Source organism: Bombus vancouverensis, chromosome 8 (assembly GCF_051014615.1).
Source record: "Bombus vancouverensis nearcticus chromosome 8, iyBomVanc1_principal, whole genome shotgun sequence".
Lineage (NCBI taxonomy): Eukaryota > Metazoa > Arthropoda > Insecta > Hymenoptera > Apidae > Bombus > Bombus vancouverensis.
The window spans coordinates 13,624,447-13,646,169 of NC_134918.1; the positions used below are offsets into that span (position 1 = coordinate 13,624,447).

At 28.9% G+C, this 21,723-nt stretch overlaps 9 protein-coding genes across 13 annotated transcripts; 6 read left to right on the forward strand and 3 right to left on the reverse strand.

Annotated features, from left to right (window-relative positions):
- The first annotated feature begins 429 nt into the window (after positions 1 to 429).
- On the forward strand, positions 430 to 3,613 carry LOC117155858 (stromal membrane-associated protein 1). 3 transcript variants are annotated; one of them, XM_076620694.1, is made up of 9 exons: positions 430 to 574; positions 665 to 883; positions 1,469 to 1,602; positions 1,704 to 1,871; positions 1,958 to 2,162; positions 2,242 to 2,517; positions 2,614 to 2,912; positions 2,978 to 3,124; positions 3,197 to 3,613. In XM_076620694.1, exons 2-9 carry the CDS (start codon positions 766 to 768, stop codon positions 3,314 to 3,316), a joined length of 1,467 nt encoding a protein of 488 aa, XP_076476809.1. In that variant the 5' UTR covers positions 430 to 574; positions 665 to 765; the 3' UTR covers positions 3,317 to 3,613. The 3 variants fall into 3 exon arrangements, with proteins under 3 accessions (XP_076476809.1, XP_033188206.1, XP_076476810.1); XM_033332315.2 differs by having other exon boundaries at positions 432 to 574; positions 2,614 to 2,900; XM_076620695.1 differs by having other exon boundaries at positions 461 to 574; positions 743 to 883.
- Positions 3,614 to 4,960: 1,347 nt separating this feature from the next.
- On the forward strand, positions 4,961 to 6,087 carry LOC117155862 (small ribosomal subunit protein eS28). The gene is made up of 2 exons (XM_033332322.2): positions 4,961 to 5,436; positions 5,516 to 6,087. Exon 1 carries the CDS (start codon positions 5,170 to 5,172, stop codon positions 5,365 to 5,367), a length of 198 nt encoding a protein of 65 aa, XP_033188213.1. The 5' UTR covers positions 4,961 to 5,169; the 3' UTR covers positions 5,368 to 5,436; positions 5,516 to 6,087.
- Positions 6,088 to 7,191: 1,104 nt separating this feature from the next.
- On the reverse strand, positions 7,192 to 9,066 carry MrgBP (MRG/MORF4L binding protein). The gene is made up of 4 exons (XM_033332320.2): positions 8,930 to 9,066; positions 8,659 to 8,780; positions 8,225 to 8,582; positions 7,192 to 8,158 (listed from the first exon to the last, which is right to left on the reverse strand). The coding sequence occupies exons 1-4, from the start codon at positions 9,033 to 9,035 to the stop codon at positions 8,004 to 8,006; spliced, it is 741 nt and encodes a 246-aa protein (XP_033188211.2). The 5' UTR covers positions 9,036 to 9,066; the 3' UTR covers positions 7,192 to 8,003.
- LOC117155861 (small ribosomal subunit protein eS28) lies at positions 7,242 to 7,635 on the forward strand. The gene has a single exon (XM_033332321.2). The coding sequence runs from the start codon at positions 7,242 to 7,244 to the stop codon at positions 7,437 to 7,439; it is 198 nt and encodes a 65-aa protein (XP_033188212.1). The 3' UTR covers positions 7,440 to 7,635.
- Positions 9,067 to 9,155: 89 nt separating the features above from the next.
- Positions 9,156 to 10,147, forward strand: LOC117155918 (vacuolar ATPase assembly protein VMA22). The gene is made up of 2 exons (XM_033332415.2): positions 9,156 to 9,313; positions 9,403 to 10,147. Exon 2 carries the CDS (start codon positions 9,477 to 9,479, stop codon positions 9,978 to 9,980), a length of 504 nt encoding a protein of 167 aa, XP_033188306.1. The 5' UTR covers positions 9,156 to 9,313; positions 9,403 to 9,476; the 3' UTR covers positions 9,981 to 10,147.
- A 92-nt stretch (positions 10,148 to 10,239) lies between these two features.
- Mcm2 (DNA replication licensing factor Mcm2) lies at positions 10,240 to 14,263 on the forward strand. The gene is made up of 15 exons (XM_033332405.2): positions 10,240 to 10,377; positions 10,522 to 10,691; positions 10,771 to 10,934; positions 11,014 to 11,096; positions 11,176 to 11,358; positions 11,433 to 11,644; positions 11,720 to 11,912; positions 11,993 to 12,196; positions 12,267 to 12,498; positions 12,579 to 12,829; positions 12,884 to 13,048; positions 13,139 to 13,438; positions 13,510 to 13,692; positions 13,777 to 13,932; positions 14,002 to 14,263. Exons 1-15 carry the CDS (start codon positions 10,375 to 10,377, stop codon positions 14,128 to 14,130), a joined length of 2,628 nt encoding a protein of 875 aa, XP_033188296.1. The 5' UTR covers positions 10,240 to 10,374; the 3' UTR covers positions 14,131 to 14,263.
- A 150-nt stretch (positions 14,264 to 14,413) lies between these two features.
- LOC117155919 (uncharacterized) lies at positions 14,414 to 15,429 on the reverse strand. The gene is made up of 3 exons (XM_033332416.2): positions 15,289 to 15,429; positions 14,989 to 15,138; positions 14,414 to 14,903 (listed from the first exon to the last, which is right to left on the reverse strand). The coding sequence occupies exons 1-3, from the start codon at positions 15,321 to 15,323 to the stop codon at positions 14,618 to 14,620; spliced, it is 471 nt and encodes a 156-aa protein (XP_033188307.1). The 5' UTR covers positions 15,324 to 15,429; the 3' UTR covers positions 14,414 to 14,617.
- On the forward strand, positions 15,424 to 16,984 carry LOC117155917 (uncharacterized). The gene is made up of 5 exons (XM_033332414.2): positions 15,424 to 15,531; positions 15,700 to 15,963; positions 16,057 to 16,394; positions 16,478 to 16,655; positions 16,724 to 16,984. The coding sequence occupies exons 2-5, from the start codon at positions 15,778 to 15,780 to the stop codon at positions 16,811 to 16,813; spliced, it is 792 nt and encodes a 263-aa protein (XP_033188305.1). The 5' UTR covers positions 15,424 to 15,531; positions 15,700 to 15,777; the 3' UTR covers positions 16,814 to 16,984.
- Positions 16,985 to 16,996: 12 nt separating this feature from the next.
- LOC117155914 (leucine-rich repeat protein soc-2 homolog) lies at positions 16,997 to 21,691 on the reverse strand. Of its 3 annotated transcripts, none has more exons than XM_076620692.1 (2): positions 20,013 to 21,691; positions 16,998 to 19,142 (listed from the first exon to the last, which is right to left on the reverse strand). In XM_076620692.1, the coding sequence occupies exons 1-2, from the start codon at positions 21,543 to 21,545 to the stop codon at positions 19,092 to 19,094; spliced, it is 1,584 nt and encodes a 527-aa protein (XP_076476807.1). In that variant the 5' UTR covers positions 21,546 to 21,691; the 3' UTR covers positions 16,998 to 19,091. The 3 variants fall into 3 exon arrangements, with proteins under 3 accessions (XP_033188301.1, XP_076476807.1, XP_076476808.1); XM_076620693.1 differs by having other exon boundaries at positions 16,999 to 18,668; XM_033332410.2 differs by having other exon boundaries at positions 16,997 to 21,691.
- Between the last annotated feature and the right edge of the window lie 32 nt (positions 21,692 to 21,723).

A 21,723-nucleotide genomic window follows, 5' to 3' on the forward strand; every position in this document is an offset into this window, starting at 1 on the left:
AATCAAGCGAGTACGCCCCGGTTTAGACGCATTTTCTCCACTAGATAGCAGCAGCTGAGCTGTAATCTTGACGGCCGGTAAAAAAATTCCAACAGTCGATAAATAGAGAAACCATTTTCTCATTTTTGTGTCAGATGCGTGATGTTACCTATTTGATGTAGAATAAGATTACGACGTTAGTAGCGATTGGAATTAAAATTAAGGAGCTATCCTACAATTGTTTAACGATTTTATAACGATATTTTATCGGTACATTGAAAGAATCATTGAAAGCGAAACTAAACCACTAACTACTAATAAAAGGATTAGAAATCCCCTAAATCGTATGATACAAAATACATTGAATGTTAGATATATATCGTCTGTGTTATAATGAAGCACATGTTGAATTTACATATATACGAATTGATTACGTGGCTTATCGATAGAGCAGTAGAGTATATACTTGCTTACTTGAATTATAGTGACTACACGATTCAAAAAGGTATCGATAGATAGAAACACGAGATAGATGTTAGAGTCGTTATCGTTGACGATCTACTCATTATTTCGTTTCAGATATTGGAACGAGAGTGTAAGTACAATCGAATAGAATTCTTTCAACTACATGACGTTTCTGTGAGTAACGAATTGAACTATCGGGGGCGTTCGCTGACCATTACAGCATACTACTTGACGGTTCTCGTATGTGGTATGTGTCCAGCATTGTAAGAAGAAAACATTGTTTTGGGTCTGTGTGCAGGAAAACCTCGTCACTGTATAGAAATGACGTCCCGCCTGGAAAAAGAACGTTCCAAGCAAATACAAGAAAAATGTCAAAATCTTTTGATACAAATGCTACGTGATGAGGATAATAAGTATTGTGTCGACTGCGATGCAAAAGGTTCGTGCGTCAATTGTATATTTTCTAGCGATGTCTTGTTTCCTTTCGACCGATGAACCCCCATTATTCTATCCACTCCCTGTAAATATTACAAAATTGTATTTTATATGTATATTCATCTAAGTCATGGATATTGATTTGAAAACGACCTAGTTCCGCCTAGTAAGACATTATAGATTTTTAATTCCTCTGTGACAAAACCTTAGATGACAGCGATTACGAGTGAACGTCACCGTGGTTTCCTCGTTATTCATTCTTTATTCGTATACTTACTTGTTCTCCTTTTTTCTGTGAATCTCTAATAAAGAACTTTTCAGACAAGTGACACTTACCATTCCTTATCATTTCCTTATTTCGTGTATTTTATATATCAATAAACCTTTAAATAACCTGAATCTTTAATTGCTTCATTTTACGTCAAATTTCTGTTAAATTATACTCTTCTTATGGTATATACGCTCTGTACAAATAAAATTTTATGGCACTGTATTTCTTTATCTATATTGTTAAATATTGTTTAAAAATTAAGTACAAATATGTTTTTTTATTGTATGCACTAGTTCCACATTTATGTATGTTTCATAGGACCAAGATGGGCTAGTTGGAATCTAGGTATATTCTTGTGTATTCGTTGTGCTGGAATACATAGAAATCTTGGAGTTCATATAAGTAAAGTAAAATCTGTTAACTTAGATACATGGACACCAGAACAAGTAGTGGTATGTTTATAGCTATATCTTTATTTCATAGGTTCTAATCATGAACATTATTTATAATACAAGTATAACATATGATAAATGTAACACATTTTTATTTTTAGAGTTTACAACAAATGGGTAACTCCCGTGCAAGAGCAGTTTATGAAGCAAATCTTCCAGATAGTTTTCGAAGACCTCAAACTGTTTGTAGTCTTGAAAGTTTTATTCGTGCAAAGTATGAACATAAAAAATATATAGCCAGGGAATGGGTACCACCTCCTTTACCAAAGGTAACACTATCACATTTAAAAAAATCAACTGCTCTTTAAGTATAATAAAAATTCAAATACAAATAAATTCTTTAATAAATGTGTAGGTCAACTGGGATAAAGAGCTTGATGAAGAAGCAGAAAGACAACGTAGGAGGAAAAAGGAAAATTCCAAAACTTCAAATAATCAAGCTATACTTCCACCTGTAAAAAAACCAGAAGTAGTGCCTCAGTTGCCAAAACCTAAAAGTTCTGTTAGTCCTAAACCTAATAGAGCAAATAATTCTGCAACTCTAGACCTATTGGGCTTAGGTATATATTTCTTCCCTTAGATTTCAATAATGATATTAAATGTAACTTATATTTCTAAAGATACACAAATTTTTAATAGATGCTCCAGCACAAAATCAAACAAGTGTAAATGGTGCTGGAGATGATATATTTTCCTCCTTTTTATCTGCACCTCCAGCTTCAGTAGCTTCAACAAGTAATAGTACTTCTAATACAACTACAAATGCATCAACAACAATCAGTAAAAGTGAAGAAGAAAGTTTTTTCGATCAACCAGCACCATCACCTCAAGAAAAAAATAAAATGTCCAAAGACAGTATTTTAGCCTTGTATGGTACACCAAGTAATCAACAATCAGCAATGTTTGCAGTTTCTGGTATACATACATTTGCTAATTTAAATACACCACTGAGTTTGAAATATGGATACAATTTTTATTTTGTATTTTCTGTAATTGTATTTCATGTTTTAGGTGGAATGTACGCTCAACAATCTACCGTTCAGTATAATCAAATACCAACTGTAGTACCATTTGGTCAACAAACTAATTTTCCAAATCAACAAAGTTCCTTGACTCAACTTCCCACCCAGATGTCTGTTACACCTAATCAACTACCTATCACCCAGAATCAAATTACAGTGAATTCTACTTCATTAGGACCAATAGCATCAAATACTTTAGGGAACTGTTTACATGTAGGCCAGATAAATCAGATGAATGGTGTACCTAACCCTGCGATTACAATGCAATCCCAGATGGTACATAAATTTGTGCGTGGCAAGCTACACATATTGGAGTTATTTGTCAATAAACTAATTGTTTTGTGTATTGTTAGGTGATGCAATTAGGACAGTCTAATATTAATAGTAATAATGGTTGGAGTGGAATGTTAACACAAAATCTTCAACCAGCTCCTGGTAGCAATCCTTTTTTCAATTTAACGTCTCAACAACAGCAACAATCTGTTACATTTAGCCCACAGGTATATAAATTTGTTACTTCTATGCAAATATAAATTCTTGTAATGACAATGATGACTATATTTACATTTCAGTTGCCACAACAAATGGCACAACTCTCTTTAGGTGGCACGAATTTTTCAAGTACCCCAGGGAAATCTACTGCTACAACTGCACTTCCTGGACAAACGCTTTCCACCAATTTATGGCAGTAAAAGTCTTATGGATATTATTAGTTGATTGATTATTCCATTCAGTGTTGTACACTAGTGTCGAATGTTTGTTATCCAACATGATTAAATTTCCATATTAGTTTGGAAATCTCTGGGATATAACAAAAGAAAGACACAAATGAAGAGTACTCGAATACTGTCATTTTTGAAAAGTAATTCGTGAATGCATACAGTATTTTGAGCCTAAAAGGTTTTTCTTCTAAAGCTTAGCTAGCTTTCAACGTTATTGTTGGAAAAGTGGGAACTACAAATAAAAACGAATTTTTGACTGATTATAAAGAGTTGTTCATGACGTACAGTATATATGTATTTGACAATGTAATTGTATTATTTGCTAAAAATGGGTGCTTTTGTATTCACGATGAATGTATGCCAGGGTCCACTTTCATTATAGCAAACTATTTCATTATACTTAAACAAGTACAAGCATCCTTAGTACGATAAGCATAGTTTGCGGCATAGTTCATTTTTACCCCAAAACATAAAGGAAAATCAGATATATAACAGATTTCACGGACTATTAAAGTTCTTTGATAAATTATATATCAAAGGCTACTTTACTTAAACAGTGACCTTTCTCGTTACAAAAGCAGATTTATTTTCTAGCATAATGTTGTAATGTTTCTATGTAATCAAAATGTATTGAATGTTTTAAAGTTTGTTTGCTACCTTTATGTCCTATTAATACTGATTTATGTAAAAACTGGAAAAACTATGTCTTGTGTTTTCAAGAGTTAACGATATTGTTATTATTTCAATAGTGTGTTGCTTGGAGCGCTAAACTGCAACGTTGATCGTAGATTAAGAAACATTTTAGACCTTAATATTCTTTAGCAAGTATTATTAATACGTCTTGTCAAAATGTATTTAGTGTTTTTGTTAATATCTAATGGCAGAGACTTAACCAACTAAACATATTATCTACACTTTGATTCTTATAGCATACATGAAATACTGCAAAAACTTATGATTTTAAATTTTATGCATTTAGAACTAAATTTTAAGTACGATTGATTGTTTGATGAGAATTAAAATTCTATGTAAAACAGGTTTGGATGTTTGCCTGTTGAAAAATTATGTAATTTATTACCGTACAATATGATAAATATTCAAACTTGACAATAAGTTCTAAACATGTTATCCGTCACAGTCATGTTTTATTGAATTTAATTTTTATCTTATCAAGTAATATGTACTTGACATGTAGTTGAAGAAAAGATGCATGATACAAATGTAAAAAGATTTTTTTATGTAATTTTATAAATAATTATGAACTGTCGTACAATCTAAATTAATTAGGATTTGCGACTTGCTGTTGCAACGAGAAAAATTAACATATTGTAAAACTGATATAAGTACAAATACACGTTGTCAAAATATGGAAAAAAAATGTATAATGTATAATTTATAAAACTTCAATAACAATTGAGCAATCAATCAATCTTTAAATGTTTTCAATCCTATGATAACTAAATGAAATAATAATATCAAGCAATAGTTATAACATTTTCGTTATTACTTTTAAATTACACGTGGTAACATTGAAAACGCCATCTACGTATTATAGATTAGTAGACAGATTACATTAATTATTTATGTTTAAGACAATGAAATAATTCTTATCTTTACAAAATACACGTTCTATATCACTAACTATATAGTTATATTTTTTTACATTAACCATTATCATTTAAAATTTTCTAAATTAAATTCAATGATACTACTGGAGAAGCTCGCCGGAAGTTGCTATCTTTACTGGACTGCGAAGCGAGAAAAATTCCTTCATTTGCGTAGAACCTCTCTTTGGTATCGCATCAAAGCCACGTGAGACAATAATGGATAAACCAGTAGTTTTGGCACGCGTTATAAAAGTCTTAGGAAGAACCGGCTCACAAGGCCAGTGCACGCAAGTTAAAGTTGAATTTCTAGGCGAACAGAATAGACAGATCATCAGAAACGTGAAAGGCCCGGTACGAGAAGGTGATTTACTAACCTTGCTGGAGTCTGAACGTGAAGCAAGAAGACTTCGATGAGTAAAAGTTTTGTTAGTCCTAAACCTAACAGAGCAAATAATTCTGCAACTCTAGCTCTATTGGTCTTAGGTATATATTTCTTCCCTTGCATTTCAATAATCATATTAAATGTAGCTTATATTTCTAAAGATACGCAAATTTTTAATAGGTGCTCAAGCAAAAAATCAAACAAAGAGAAACAGTGCTGGAGATGATATATTTTCCTCCTTTTCATCTGCACCTCCAGCTTCAGTAACTTCAAGAAGTAATGGTACTTCTAATACAACTACAAATGCATCAACAACGATCAGTAAAAGTGAAGAAGAAAGTTTTTTCGATCAACCAGCACCATCACCTCAAGAAAAAAATAAAACGTCCAAAAACAGTATTTTAGTATTGTATGTATATAATTGTATTATTTGCTAAAAATGGGTGCTTTTGTATTCATGATGAATGTATGCCAGGGTCCACTTTCATTATAGCAAACTATTTCATTATACTTAAACAAGTACAAGCATCCTTAGTACGATAAGCATAGTTTGCGACATAGTTCATTTTTACCCCAAAACATAAAGGAAAATCATGTATTTAACAGTTTTCATGGACTATTAAAGTTCTTCGATAAATTATATATCAAGGGCTACTTTACTTAAACAGTGATTTTTCTTGTTCCAAAAGCAGATTTATTTTCTAGCATAATGTTGTAATGTAATCAAATGTAATATATATAATCAAAATGTATTGAATGTTTTAAAGATTGTTTGCTACCTTTATGTCCTATTAATACTGATTTATGTAAAAACTGGAAAAACTATGTCTTGTGTTTTCCAGAGTTAAAGATATTGTTATTATTTCAATAGTGTGTTGCTTGGAGCGCTAAACTGCAACGTTGATCGTAGATTAAGGAACATTTTAGACCTTAATATTCTTTAGCAAGTATTATTAATATGTCTTGTCAAAATGTATTTAGTGTTTTTGTTAATATCTAATGGCAGAGACTTAACCAACTGAACATATTATCTACACTTTGATTCTTATAGCATACATGAAATACTGCAAAAACTTATGATTTTAAATTTTATGCATTTAGAACTAAATTTTAATTACGATTGATTGTTTGATGAGAATTAAAATTCTATAATTTATTACCGTACAGTATGATAATTAATTCAAACTTGACAATAAGTTCTAAACATGTTATTCGTCACAGTTATGTTTTATTGAATTTAATTTTTATCTTATCAAGTAATATGTACTTGACATGTAGTTGAAGAAAAGATGCATGATACAAATGTAAAAAGATATTTTTATGTAATTTTATAAATAATTATGAACTGTCGTACAATCTAAATTAATTAGGATTTGCGACTTGCTGTTGCAACGAGAAAAATTAACATATTGTAAAACTGATATAAGTACAAATACACGTTGTCAAAATATAGAAAAAAAATGTATAATGTATAATTTATAAAACTTCAATAACAATTGAGTAATCAATCAATCTTTAAATGTTTTCAATCCTATGATAACTAAATGAAATAATAATATCAAGCAATAGTTATAACATTTTCGTTATTACTTTTAAATTACACGTGGTAACATTGAAAACGCCATCTATGTATTATACATTAGTAGATAAATTACATTAATTATTTATGTTTAAGACAATGAAATAATTCTTATCTTTACAAAATACACGTTCTATATCACTAACTATATAGTTATATTTTTTTACATTAACCATTATCATTTAAAATTTTCTAATTTAAATTCAATGATACTACTGGAGAAGCTCACCGGAAGTTGCCATCTTTACTGGACTGCGAAGCGAGAAAAATTCCTTCATTTGCGTAAAACCTCTCTTTGGTATCGCATCAAAGCCACGTGAGACAATAATGGATAAACCAGTAGTTTTGGCTCGTGTTATAAAAGTCTTAGGAAGAACCGGCTCACAAGGCCAGTGCACGCAAGTTAAAGTTGAATTTCTGGGCGAACAGAACAGACAGATCATCAGAAACGTGAAAGGCCCGGTACGAGAAGGTGATTTACTAACCTTGCTGGAATCTGAACGTGAAGCTAGAAGACTTAGATAAGCACATAAGGAGATTGAATTGCCAGCACATGAAAGTCACCAATGATGTCTGGACGCATACGATACATTTCATTCCATCAACAAAAATGGGGACTATCCAACTATTCCAATAGCACGAGCTGCCTTGTTTAAAAAAATCCCTGTCAATGAAGATGTTTCCATCTTTTGTAATAAACACTGGCTAATATTTGATTGAATATTTAATTTTGTTTTATTTTTCATATTTTCATACTTGTGATTCTACAAATGTGATGTTGCAAACAGCAAGTTACTTAATAAATTGTATTAGTTCTAATTAATATGCTCATGTCTTTTATGAAAAAATTATATGTACATAAGTTTTCATACATTTAATGCTTTCTTCTTTCTTATTCATTACAGAATATGTCGTATTTACAGTGATTTAGTTTACATTCTTATAAAATTGGATTTCCAGATAGTTTTTCATATGAGACCTAATGCAATTCATGTATAGAAAAATACATGATTCACATTTTCTTCATACATTAAAATACAACATTTATACACAATATAAGGTACAAGTAAAACAATTTTATACAAATTGTTATATCCTTCTTCGTTTTGGTGGAGGTGTATCACGTGGACTGGAAGATGCTTTAGATGTACTATCCATACTTTGCCTAGTTGGTCGTTTTGGACCTCTTTTCAAACTTTCACGACCAGAATCAGAATCCTTACGTTCCTTTTTGCCATTTGAAGCTAAAAAAAGAAATTATGTAATCTTTTAAATGCACTTAAAAATATTGAAGACAAATATACATATACCTGTTTCATCAAGATCATCTTTCCCCTTTGATCTGCCCTTAGAAGATTTGTATTCCTTCCTAACATCTTTTATTTCTCTAAGCTTATCCTTTTTTAATTCTATATCTTTAACATATTTTTTAAATTCTTCTTTTTTTTTATCAATGTCTTTACTTCCTTTAAGGTCGCGAAGAACAGTTTCTTTTTTCGTAGGATCTTTAATTTCTTTATCTTTCTTCAGCTCCTTAAATTTTTCCCTTTGTTCTTTCAACTTTAATTCTGGTTCCTCTCTTTTTCGAGATTTAAGAGGTCCCAAAAACTCTTCTGGTAAAGAGAAATCTATCTCTTGACTAGGAAATGGTAAATCCTCCATATCATCCTAGGATATTTTGAGTACATTATCAACATTATTTTAAGCGATTATAAGTCATTTTTTAAAACATAATAGTAAGTACCAGAGCCATTAGATCATACATTGATTCCAAATGTTCCCAAATTGTTTTTAATGATAAATCCTTGTGAATAGCAACACGAAATTTTTCCCATATGCAGACCATATGAAAATATTTATTAATACCTTAATAGGCAAATATTTAATAAAATCTTAGTAGCTAGCTATATCTCTTTTGCATAAACTTATATATATTACATAAAATTATGAATACTATTTTTGTTAACAACGTAAATATAACCTAGGTAGCGTCATTGTGCGAATTGAAATCTTACCAACAGGTTTATGTCCATTCATAGCAAAGAATAATTGAATTTCATTTTCAACATTCCATTCTATTTCATCAGCAAAAGTGTCTGTTTGTTTCTCTTTAACTGCCATTGTTAATTTTCATAAAATTACAGTATGTTTCAATTTTATAACGCTCACATTCTTTAATAACAATGGTGGTGCAAGCAGTGCAGCCAAATGCTACAACCTTGTAGCTTTAGAACATTGTGTACTATATTGTTGTTTTAAAAATTTAATATATATGAATCATAATCACATATAAAATTATCGAAATAATAAATTTTATAAAGTTATGAACAATTACTTATGAAAAAAATATCAATTTGTTATCAAGTTATCAGCTATAAAAGAAATAATTTTCATACTTGGTATGTATTAAATAAAAAAATGTATGAACATTACATTATACATTATAATATACATAAATAAGCATTATATTTTTATTTATATATTTCAGGTACTATTCCACAGTATTATTCATTGTAATCAGGTATTACTACTTTGTGTTAATAATATCTGATAATACACAATATGCATGAAAGCATAGATGACATATGTAAAGCTATTGATGAAAATTTATTGCGTAATTTGGAGTTAATGCAAGAAAAGATTGATATTGATGTCCAAATGGAGAAAATATTACGTGATGGTTACATTGAATTAGCTAAGGCTAAATACATACGAGGCAAAGAAAGTATAAGCGTTTTGCAGGTTCCTGTTGACAATGAGAGAGTAGTCACACTATTTGAATTGGAGACAAAGTTGACTGAGGAAACTGGCAAAATAGTTCCAAATTTTGACATAAGCTTAAAGAGATTGGATAAAAGTGAAGACGAGATTCAAGATCCTATAAAATGGTTTGGAGTATTGGTCCCACAGAGTTTGCGAATTGCACAAAAACGTTTTCAAGAATCTCTTTATCTTATTGTGAGAGCAGCAAATATACAAGCAGAAATTGCTTCTGTAGTAGATAAATTACAATCTTTATATTTTTTAAAACATACTTCTTGTTCAACAAATAACACTAAAATATAAAAATTCCATAAGTTTTGTCATTTTGTCTTGTTATATTATCTTATTAGCTATTTTTTTACAAAAAAATTGTTATGTTTGTAATTGTAAATATTTCTTTGTATGATTAAAATTTATATCAAAACAATTGTAATTAATAAAAAACATGTGATAAAGTCTGCTACCCAATACGATTTAAAAATTTCATTTATTACCTACGCAGAACTTTTACTATTGGTTCATCATAGTTATTTGTGAAGAATTGTTGGTATGACAAAACAGTATCCCTAAAGGAGATTCCCGCCAACTCCTACCTTTTGGTTTGAGTCTTGGAACCAAAGTGATACTTCAAATCTACGTTACATTTTTATTCAAAAATTTATTTAACTGTTATCCCGATTCTTTTAATACAAGCGTAATGGTAAGATATTAGGAATAAAAAGCCTGTAAAAATAATTAAATTCCTTTCTAATATATTTTTTTCATTGTATCCTATTACTTTTGGTATCATTTTCCTAAATCTTCGAATTCATTTATTTTTTATTCTGTTTTATATATTTTTTAGGATTCTAGTAGCCCAGCACGCTCTGATAGACATACAGAGGCAATGACATCTCCTGCACCAGAAATAGATGAACCATTTGAAGATGAAGCAGATTTACTTGGTAATGACAATGATGTTAATCAGGAAGAAGAAGAAGAAGGAGAAGAATTATTTGGAGATAATATGGAAGCGTAAGGTTTTTTTCATTTTTTCATATACTAGACAAGATATATGTGACATTGGATTTTGGACGATATATTTTTATTTCAGTGATTATCGTCCAATGCCAGCATTAGATAGATATGATCCAGATGTAGTGGATGATGAAGAGTACTCAGAAATGTCTCAAGGAGAACGTGCAGTTGCTGAAGCCATTATGCTTAAAAGAGACAGAGCTGCAGGAATTATCAGAGATGATAGATATTTACTTTATGGTATATTTTAGTGTTGTAATAATATAATTAATATATACTTTGCAAATGTATCATACAACATAGATTTTAAATATTCAAGATGAGAGTGATGAAGAAGAAACACATGCCCGTAAAAGGCGTATGGCTGAAAAAGCAGCAGTAGGTGACATAGAAGACACAGAGGTAAGTATTTTGTTTGCTTTTTGTTCTATTGCACAATTTATTTTATTATGTTATATAACTATGTTTATTTTCATTCTAGATGATTGAATCTATTGAGAATTTGGAAGATACAAAAGGTCATTCAGTTAAAGAGTGGGTGTCTATGTTAGGACCAAAAACTGAAATCTCCAATCGTTTTAAAAGCTTTCTTCGTACACATACTAATTCAAAAGGACAATATATGTACAAAGAACGAATTCGTCACATGTGCGAGAGTAATCAAGTAATATTTTTGTGTTATTAATTGTAATAATGCTCATATAAGACATAAAAGATATTTACATTATTTTTTAATAGTCTAGCTTTGTTGTGGAGTTTCCTATCCTTGCTAGTAAAGAACATGTTTTGGCTTATTTTTTGCCAGAAGCTCCATTTCAAATGTTAGAAATATTTGATGAAGTTGCAAAGGAACTAGTACTAAATATATTTCCCAGTTATGAAAGAGTTACTGGTGAAATTCATGTCAGAATATCAGAACTGCCATTAATAGAAGAAATTCGTACATTTAGGTAAAACGTAATTATATATCAACAAAAATGTTTTGCTCTTCAAAAATATAACATAATATTTATGGTGAAAATTAGGAAATTACATTTGAACCAATTAGTACGTACTCTAGGAGTTGTTACTGCAACCACAGGAGTACTACCACAATTGTCTGTTGTAAAATACGACTGTACAAAGTGTGGATATGTACTTGGTCCTTTTGTACAGCATCAAAACACTGAAGTTAAACCTGGCTCGTGCCCTGAATGTCAAAGCATTGGACCTTTTATGGTAAGTTCAAATATTAAATATAATCTTATTTATATATAAACAATATATTCATTCTATAAATATAGTAATACTAATTACAGATTAACATGGAACAAACAATATACAGAAACTATCAAAAAATTACAATTCAAGAATCGCCAGGCAAAATTCCTGCAGGGAGAATACCCAGAAGCAAAGAATGTATTCTTCTATCAGATCTCTGCGATCGCTGTAAACCCGGAGACGAAGTAGACGTTACCGCTATTTATACGAATAATTATGATGGTTCCTTGAACACAGAACAGGTAAGAGATATTTGCGTATGATTATTTAAAAATTTTATATTAATTAATTACTATTAATTTTGTATTTAAGGGTTTTCCTGTATTTGCAACGGTCCTTCTTGCTAATCATTTACAAGTAAAAGATTCAAAAGAAATTGTAGAATCCTTAACCGAAGAAGATATTTCTAGTATCATTAATTTAAGTAAAGATCATCGAATTTTGGATCGCATTGTCGCAAGTATTGCGCCTTCAATCTATGGTCACGAATATATAAAAAGAGCTTTGGCTTTAGCAATATTTGGAGGCGAATCAAAAAATCCTGGTATTTTCATTTCTAACATCATTTTGGATGTATTTGAAGAGTATTCAAGACTATTCAATAAAAGTCTTATATTTACACAGGTAACAAGCATAAAGTAAGAGGAGATATTAATGTGTTATTATGTGGAGATCCAGGAACAGCTAAGTCTCAATTTTTGAAGTATGTTGAAAAAATTGCACCAAGATCAGTATTTGCAACAGGTCAAGGAGCTTCAGCTGTGGGATTGACTGCTTTTGTAAGAAGGTCGCCAACTACTCGAGAATGGACATTAGAAGCTGGTGCCTTAGTCCTTGCCGACAATGGAATCTGTCTTATTGATGAATTCGATAAGGTACATTTTATATGAAATGCTTGTGATAAAATATAATTATTATTGTATTTCTAGATGAATGATCAAGATAGAACATCTATTCACGAAGCTATGGAACAACAAAGTATTTCTATTTCAAAAGTGGGAATTGTTACATCACTTAATGCTAGATGTTCAGTAATAGCTGCATCCAATCCCATTGGAGGCAGATATGATGCTAGTATGACATTTTCAGAAAATGTAAGATATAATATAAGATGAGGAAGTACATTTTTATTTTATGTTATGTATTATATATCATAAGTTATATTTATATAATTTTTTATATAGGTGGATTTATCAGAACCGATTTTGTCTCGTTTTGATATTCTTTGTGTAGTAAAAGATGAAATAGATCCTATGCAAGACCGGCATTTGGCTAAATTTGTTGTGAATTCTCATATCAGACATCATCCGTCAAATACAGGAAAAGTAACATCAACACAAGAAAAGACAAATGATATATCTATTCCACAAGATCTTTTAAAAAAATACATAGTTTATGTGCGACAAAACATTCATCCTAAATTAACAAACATTGATCAAGATAAGGTAGCAAAATTATACAGCCAATTAAGACAAGAAAGTTTGGTAAGTTAAAAACATTCATAAATTTTTACAAAAATTTTCAAAGTATAATAATATAAACTTCATCCTAATAGGCCACTGGAAGTTTGCCAATTACCGTACGACATATAGAAAGTATTATACGTATGGCTGAAGCAAGTGCTAAAATGCATTTACGTGATCATGTTCAAGAAGGTGATATTAATCTCGCTATCAGAATGATGCTTGATAGTTTTGTTGATACACAGAAATATTCGGTAATGAAAAGTATGCGCCAGGTATGATCGTGAATATGATTATGAATACATATGTGTACACAATGATTTTATTGAAACTATAATAAATGTTCTATTATTTTCTAGACATTTCAGAAATATCTGTCATATAACAAAGATCACAGTGAACTTCTGTATTATATACTTAGGCAGCTTACATTAGATACTTTAGCGTTTCAAAAAGCGATACACGGAAATCGTATTACAACGATTGAAGTTTCAGAAAAAGACTTATTGGATCGGGTATGGATTATTTCATTTCTTCTCCTATAAATCCACAAACCTCGTACTAAAATCGTTATTTTATTTTAGGCTAGACAAATTGATATATGCAATCTTCATCCATTCTACGAAAGTGAAATTTTCAAATCAAATAATTTCCTTTATGATGCAAAGAGAAAAGTAATAATACAAACACTTCCTGAAGGAATTGATGACTAATGAAACACAAAAATTGTCAGAATAAAATCATAATTTTATTTACAACATGATAATATTTGTTATATAAACATAAACTTTTAGAGTGAATTATATTTTGATGTAATAGTTCAATAAAAAATTATTTTGTTTTAAATTTCTTAACATTTATATTTCGCGCTTTTGATCTTATAATAAATATTTCTTAATTTATGAAAAAGTCATTAGTACAAAATTATGATCTTTTTTACTTACAAATATCTGATGTAATTAGGAGGGTATTGGTATCATAATATAAATAATAAAATTCTATTACAAGCCGCAATATATAAATTATTATTTAAAATATATGTTACATATAAGTACTTTAGATATCTCAATTTTGTACAATGAAATTATTGTACATACATTTATTATATTTGAATCACCAAAGAAAAAGGGAGTACTTCATAAATATTTAAAAAATGAATATATTTATCATAAGGTTTTTTTATTTTTTATCTAAAATTTTTTATTTAGAATGTCTTTTTGAAAATAGAAAATTGTTAGAATGATTGCTATTTTTACTACTGCTACTATTGCTGCTGCTACTACTACTGCTGCTGCTACCACTGCTACTGGAAACGCTATCACTAGAATCTGATTCACTGTCCGAAGATGAACTACTACTGCTGCTATCGTTACTACTACTGGAACTACTGCTATCAGCACTAGAATTTGTATTACTAGAACTATTAGGTTCTTCTTTCATTTTTTTTTGCAAACGACTTTTCTTCACTTCTTTTTTCTGCTCTTCACTGTAAATATGACATACGATTCTCATTAGCACTACGATTTTTTGTCTTGAAACTTAATAATTTAATCATGTTTTTACAAATTTACCCATTAGATTCTTGCTGCTTCTGTAAGGCTCTCTTCAATTGCGATGTACGTGAAGATCTATGTAAATATTTTCGTTTTCCCTTACATTCATAACTCCAATGTCCCATTTCCAGACATTTTTGGCATCGTACCTTTTGTGGGCAAGAATTACTGTAAATGTTATAAAGTGGTTTAAATCAATTCTAATTACATACTATTATGCATCCATTATTCTTTCATTATAACATTTTCATGAGAAACATATTACTAAAATAATTGAGGAGTAAAGAAATCATAAAAATATTTTAATTTTATACTAACTTTTTCTTTAACACTTTCAAGCCGCTGGAACTCATATTATATTTATATTCATACTTTGTTATATTTAATCCATTAATAACTTATATTCGATGACCAATACAATTTTTAACGAAGTTTGTTTACATGCAAAATAGGTTACTTTACTGAATAAGCTTCCAACACGCCATAACACAAAATGTAATTGCTTTTGGTAGGTTATTTGGAAATGTTTTAACGGAAATTACCAATCACGAGTCATATCTAGTAAGTATCATAAAGTGAAAAAAAAATATATAAAAATTTTAATTTTATATATTTAATATTAATCAGTGGCTTCTTATAAATTTAATAAGTAAATTATAGTAAGCAAGTATTTTGAAATATATCTTTTAAGAGAAATAATATTCTTAATCGATGGTTGTAAATCCTTAGAAGAATATGGACAATATTCTAAAGGAAATTATATAAAAAAATTTAATGGCTGTTAATGTATTTGTCTTATGAATTAATATGTATATGTATACATATATATTCATGAAAATCATGATGTCTCCAAATAATGAAAAGCACGATTTACATTTAATGAAATATGTTAATAAGAGCACAGAACTAAAGATTATTAGAGGTACTTTAAATACAAAAACTAATAAGCTACGACTTAAAAAAGAAATACTCAAAGAAAGATATAAAGACTTGGTAAATTATTAATAAATTTAGAACTGTTTGTTAAATATGTATATATACATCATATATCTTCTACATTTATTTTAACATTGTTTTATTTTAAAGGATAATATAAATTGCAAAGTGTGGGTTACAGAAGATGAATTTTGTAACGAAATTTGGAATTTTTCTTTAAGGCATAATTTTAATTCTATTTTTAATCAAAATTCTCATATTACAAAAGTAGATGAACTTCACAAATGTAAATATAACACTGTGATTGGTGAAAATTTAAACAAAGTTGATATGTGTAATAAAGTATTAAAATTAAAAAATGAAATTGATATTACCAATAAGGAAATAATACTCATTCGTAACAAAAATACAGAAACCGATTTAAAATATTGTGAATCTACTTTAGATGATCTAAAATCTTTTTCGGAAGAGATATTACAACTTATAAGGTATTATTATTAATATTTATAGATATTACTTTTACTATGTTCAATAAAAAGGAGTAACTTATATTGGTGTATATTAATTTTAGATTAATAATTACTTCAGGGAAAAATGTATACAATACAATGATAAATCGGAAATTAAGTACAAGTATGATGGAAGAATTTACGAGTGCAAGAAAATTGTTCCAAAAATCTAATTTTTGCGGTAGTGCTTTAACTGAAAATATTGTTTCTCCATCCAAAATTATTGAAGAATCTAAAGAAGTATATAATATAGTTATTACTTATTATATGAAATTATATTTTTTATTGTATCATATTTAAAATTGCAGTGTCATAACATTAAACATAATGTAAAGTTCGGAAGATTTATTATGAAAACGCGGAGTCTTATTTCTCTTAAATATGAAAAAAAAATGTAAGAAATTCAGGATGAGAGAAACGAATTAACGTATTCGTAGAAGTACTTCATTTCGTAAAAATAATGTACTGTAATTTCAATATTGCGGAAGTCACTAATATATATAATAAAGTATTTTATAAGTTAATTTCAGTATTAAACAATAATTTGAATAAAATCAGAGTCCCAAAATGTTTATGTTATATTTATATATTTAGAAATATACAGCATCCTATATATTCATATACATTGAATTACATTAATATCATTTTAAAATTATATATACGTAATGTCGCACTTGATAGACTATTCAACAAGATTATAATTTGAGAAGTAATTTATTTCATTTTCATACAAATTTAATCATTTTTCGATCATACTATAGTATTACTTATGTATTTTAAAACTGTTGAACAGTTTATCACAACAATTTGTATTATAGCACTCTTTTTGGCAACTCTTAGATATACTCTGATACTCATTTAATATTTCACTGTGTGTTAAACATACACAAGTATATACTGTTAAAGGAAAATGATATTTCAATTGCAACATTTTATATTTTTTTAGTAAGGAAGATGAATGAATATATTTTGTAAATTATATATACAACTATTATTGTTTATAACACAAAGATAAGCAATTTGACATGAAATTTATAAATTGACATTAATATTTAATTAAATTCAATTAATTTGAAAGTTATTAATAGCACAAAACTTATTATTGATATAATCTATAAAATTTGTCATTGCATAAAGAAAAAACTTTTAACATGAAGTTAGGTAAAGTCTTATTTATACAGTATTATTATCGGTCTTTATTTTATGGACAAGTTGTAGAAGTTTGAAAGACAAAGTTTAATGCAAATACATTACATTATATTATAGTTGAAACATAACTAGTGTAGAAAAATTGTGTAAATAGACACATAACAAATCATACATTTATGTCAACGAGTAGTTACAGAATAGGCATACTTTTTCTTAATTATAATTAAAAGTTTGCTAAGTTCCATTTTATGTTTTATATGTTTCATGTTTCCATAATTCCCAAAATTAATAATTTTACATTTTCATTTACAAAATATTATAACTTAAAAAAATTGAAGTAGAATCTATGAATACTACTTACATCATACACAACAATGTTTCAATACCTATAATCTTTGTTTACTAACAAGCATATAGTCAATGTTTTCGATATATTGAAATAACACTAACTAAAGAATAAAAAATATCTGTTTGCTATATATATAACTTACAATATATTAATATAATATTATTTTGAGTTATACAATTAATACAAGTAAAATTGTGCTAATTATTTAATTTCTTATTGCACAGCCATTACATAGTAAAATGGATTATAAATCAAATTTTTATGATTGCATTTATTAGTTTCTAAGAAAAACAGGTAGTATCAGGTGTATGAGTGTAAGAATCTGTAACATGTTTTAAAAATCAATATATTGTTGGCTATAAATAAAATCCAATCAACTGTTACAGTTATGAATCCAATATAAAACATACATATATACATATACATATAAGTTTGTATACAATTGACCATATTCAATAATGGGATCAATTATGATATAATTATTTGTAATTAATATTGGCATTATATTTCAGTGCAGAAAAAATACGAAAATTTTACTAATAATAAAAATACTTGCCTTTTTAAATGACATCAGAAGCACATATGGAACTTAGCAAAAAATGATCTTATAATAATATAAAATTAAAACTAGATAATAGTATGCTTGTTTGGCAGCTCCTTCATCTGATGAGAGCATACTAATGACTCAATTAAAAATCATAATTGCACTAATTATTACAGTTAATTAATTTAAAACGTCACAATTTTTAACTTTTCTGTAAACATATACAAGTATAAGTCAATGTATATTATAATTGCCACTGAATATTGCAACTTATTTAACAAATGTGAAAAAAATATTTTTTTATAATTATTTAGAATATTTAAATATAAGATTGTTTACATTTAGTCTTAGAAATAAAAAAATAATACGTTATTCATTACAGTATGCTAAGTGATATATAAATAGATTTTTTTGCCTTTTGGAAGAGTGTTTTCTTATGAAACCTCTCAGAACTGAAGCTCTTGCGGTATAACATAAAATAACTAACACAATATCTACTTTCACGCTATAATACAAGGTAAACTTATCATTAAAAATAATTTTAATTCTTTCGTCAAAATATCTTGTTTGTATGGCAATGGATAGCAGTAACTGAAATATAAAATCATTGATGCCGATTCTTAATTGTATTTCTTCAATTGAATAATATTATCTCACTCGATTGTAGTATACTATATAGTAAATCCTGAAAATAATAATTATGTCTCCAAAAATGATATTCATGTACCTATCTGTAAGAAACTGTGAACTTAATGTATCTTTGAAGTAATGTATCTTAATATATTGCATGCAAATTAAAATACATTATATTTTATAATATTGATAAATAATATACATAAAATAAACAAAATAAATGAATGAAATATGAACTATATATATTAATAAAGTATGAGTACAATTTATGTCATTACTATATCTAAAATATTTCATCATGAATTTATTTTCTTATAGCTTTATTAGCAGTTGTGCATATTTCCAAGTCAGCACCAATTTCATAATTTATTTATATATGTTTCTTTTTTTCATATTGAGAATGTATCGCAGGCATGTGATTAGTTATTATTCATGTTATGAGAATACAAATATATGCACATTTTTCATATATTATATATCCATAATTTATATAATTTTTATTGATGTGAGATCATTACAGTGAGAGTGTAGTATTAATAGATATTAGTATCAAATATCATTTGTATCATTCTTATTAAGAATCGACATCTAAATCATATCAGAAATAATTTTTTTAATTTTGTTACATGGATCTATAAGGTCCTTGCATTTTTAAAAACTGAATAACTAAAGAAGGTCCCCCTGCTACTATTTCTGGTGGTATGTGAGAAAGTGGACAATTTTCAATTGACATAATACTGAGATTTGTGCATAAAGCTAATTCAAATGGTAAATTGTGTAAGTTAGCATTATCATTTACATAAAGTGAATCTAAATTTTCTAGTGTACCAATTTCTTCAGGTAAATAATTTAGATTGTTTTCTCCAACACTTAAATATGTTAAATTTGTTAAATGACCAATTGCTCTTGGCAAAGAAGTTACCTGATTAGACTGTAAGATTAGCTTCTGCAAGTCCCTTAGGAAACCAATTTCATTAGGTAAAGATTCAATTTTATTTTCTTCGAGATCTAACACCCTGAGTTTACGCAAGTTCGCTATGCTGGCAGGAATACGTTTTAATAAATTATTAGAAAGTATTAAGACTTCTAAATTTTGAAGGCATTGGATATCATCAGGAATTTTTGTAAGTTGATTTGTACCTAAATTTAATTCAACCATATTGACCCATGTCCCAATATCTAATGGCAAAGCAGTCAATTGATTTTCTTTCATGTTTAACTTTGCAAGGTTCTTTGCTCTAGAAAAAATAGCATATGGTATTTTATCTATTTTGTTATGTTCCAGATTGATGGAATAAACGTTTGTAAACTGAGCTGGTCCTCCTGATGGATATGCAGTAAAAGCATTCCTGGACAATGTGATTGTTGTCAAGTCTGAAAGACTTGCAAGCAGTCCATCTGGTAATTGAGATACTTGGTTTCCTTCTACACTAAATTCATCCATTAATCTACAATTTGCCAAGGACTTTGGAATACTAGTTAATCTATTATATCTAAGTCCTAATCTTGTTAATAAGACTAATCTTCCAATTGTATCTGGAATATCCAAAAGCTCATTGTGTTGCAAATCAAGTGTAGACAACTGGACACAATTCCCAATTTCTTCAGGTAAATGTTCCAAATGATTATGGGAAATATCAAATGTTATCAAATTGACTAATTTACCGATACCAGCAGGAAGTTCTCTGATTTTATTCTCTCTCAGACTTAGCATTGTCAAATTTGTCAAATTGCGTATATTATCACTTACATATCGGACTCGATTGAAGCGTAAAAATAATGTTGTAAGATTCGTCAGTTTATATACGACATCGGGTATTTCGCTCAGTTTGTTGTGCCTTAAATCAAGGACTCTTAAAGACTTCAAATTCTCTAATGTATTTGGTAAACTTGTCAAAGAATTTTCACTCAAAGCTAATGTTTCCAAATTTCCAAGACAACCAATTTCTGGCGGCAACGTAACGAGTTTATTACCGTAGAGATAAAACTCGACTAAATGCGTCAAGTCCCGTACCGTACTAGGTAGATGAGTAATATTCGATTTACTTAAATCCAGCCGCTCTAAACATTCTTCTTTACATCTGGTAAATTCTTTAGAAACATCTAAATCAGCTTGTATCGGTTTCCCTTTCTTTGTAGTTGGCTTCGGTTTATTCGATTCCGGGTGTTTGACAGTTACTGTTTTTTTAGTGTCTGGTCCTGCTATGGACGCGGACGATAATTTTTTTTCTTTCGTTTGCTCTTTATTATCCCGTAGGACATCCACATCCTCAGGCATGTCGCCGGCTGTACAGGTGGTTAAACCACAGCCTTCCAAATATTCAGGAATATCTTGTTCCTTCATGTAAAAGTTCGGAACACTGTCTTCGAGGTCCTCACGGTCCCTCTTCACCTCGGACAAACACACTGTTGAAATGTTACCCACACCTGTCCAATATTTGTTCGACTTTTTCATAACCTAATCACTATACGTAACTATGATTATTTTCTGAGTATCTTCTATTTTTACGACATCATACTCTTTTTCAAGATTTTGTACTTTACAAGTATTGACATATCGATGTCATCCACTGCAAGTAGCGCAAACGCGAAACGGCTGTCCGAGGATTAGACGAACAACGAATACCTGAACA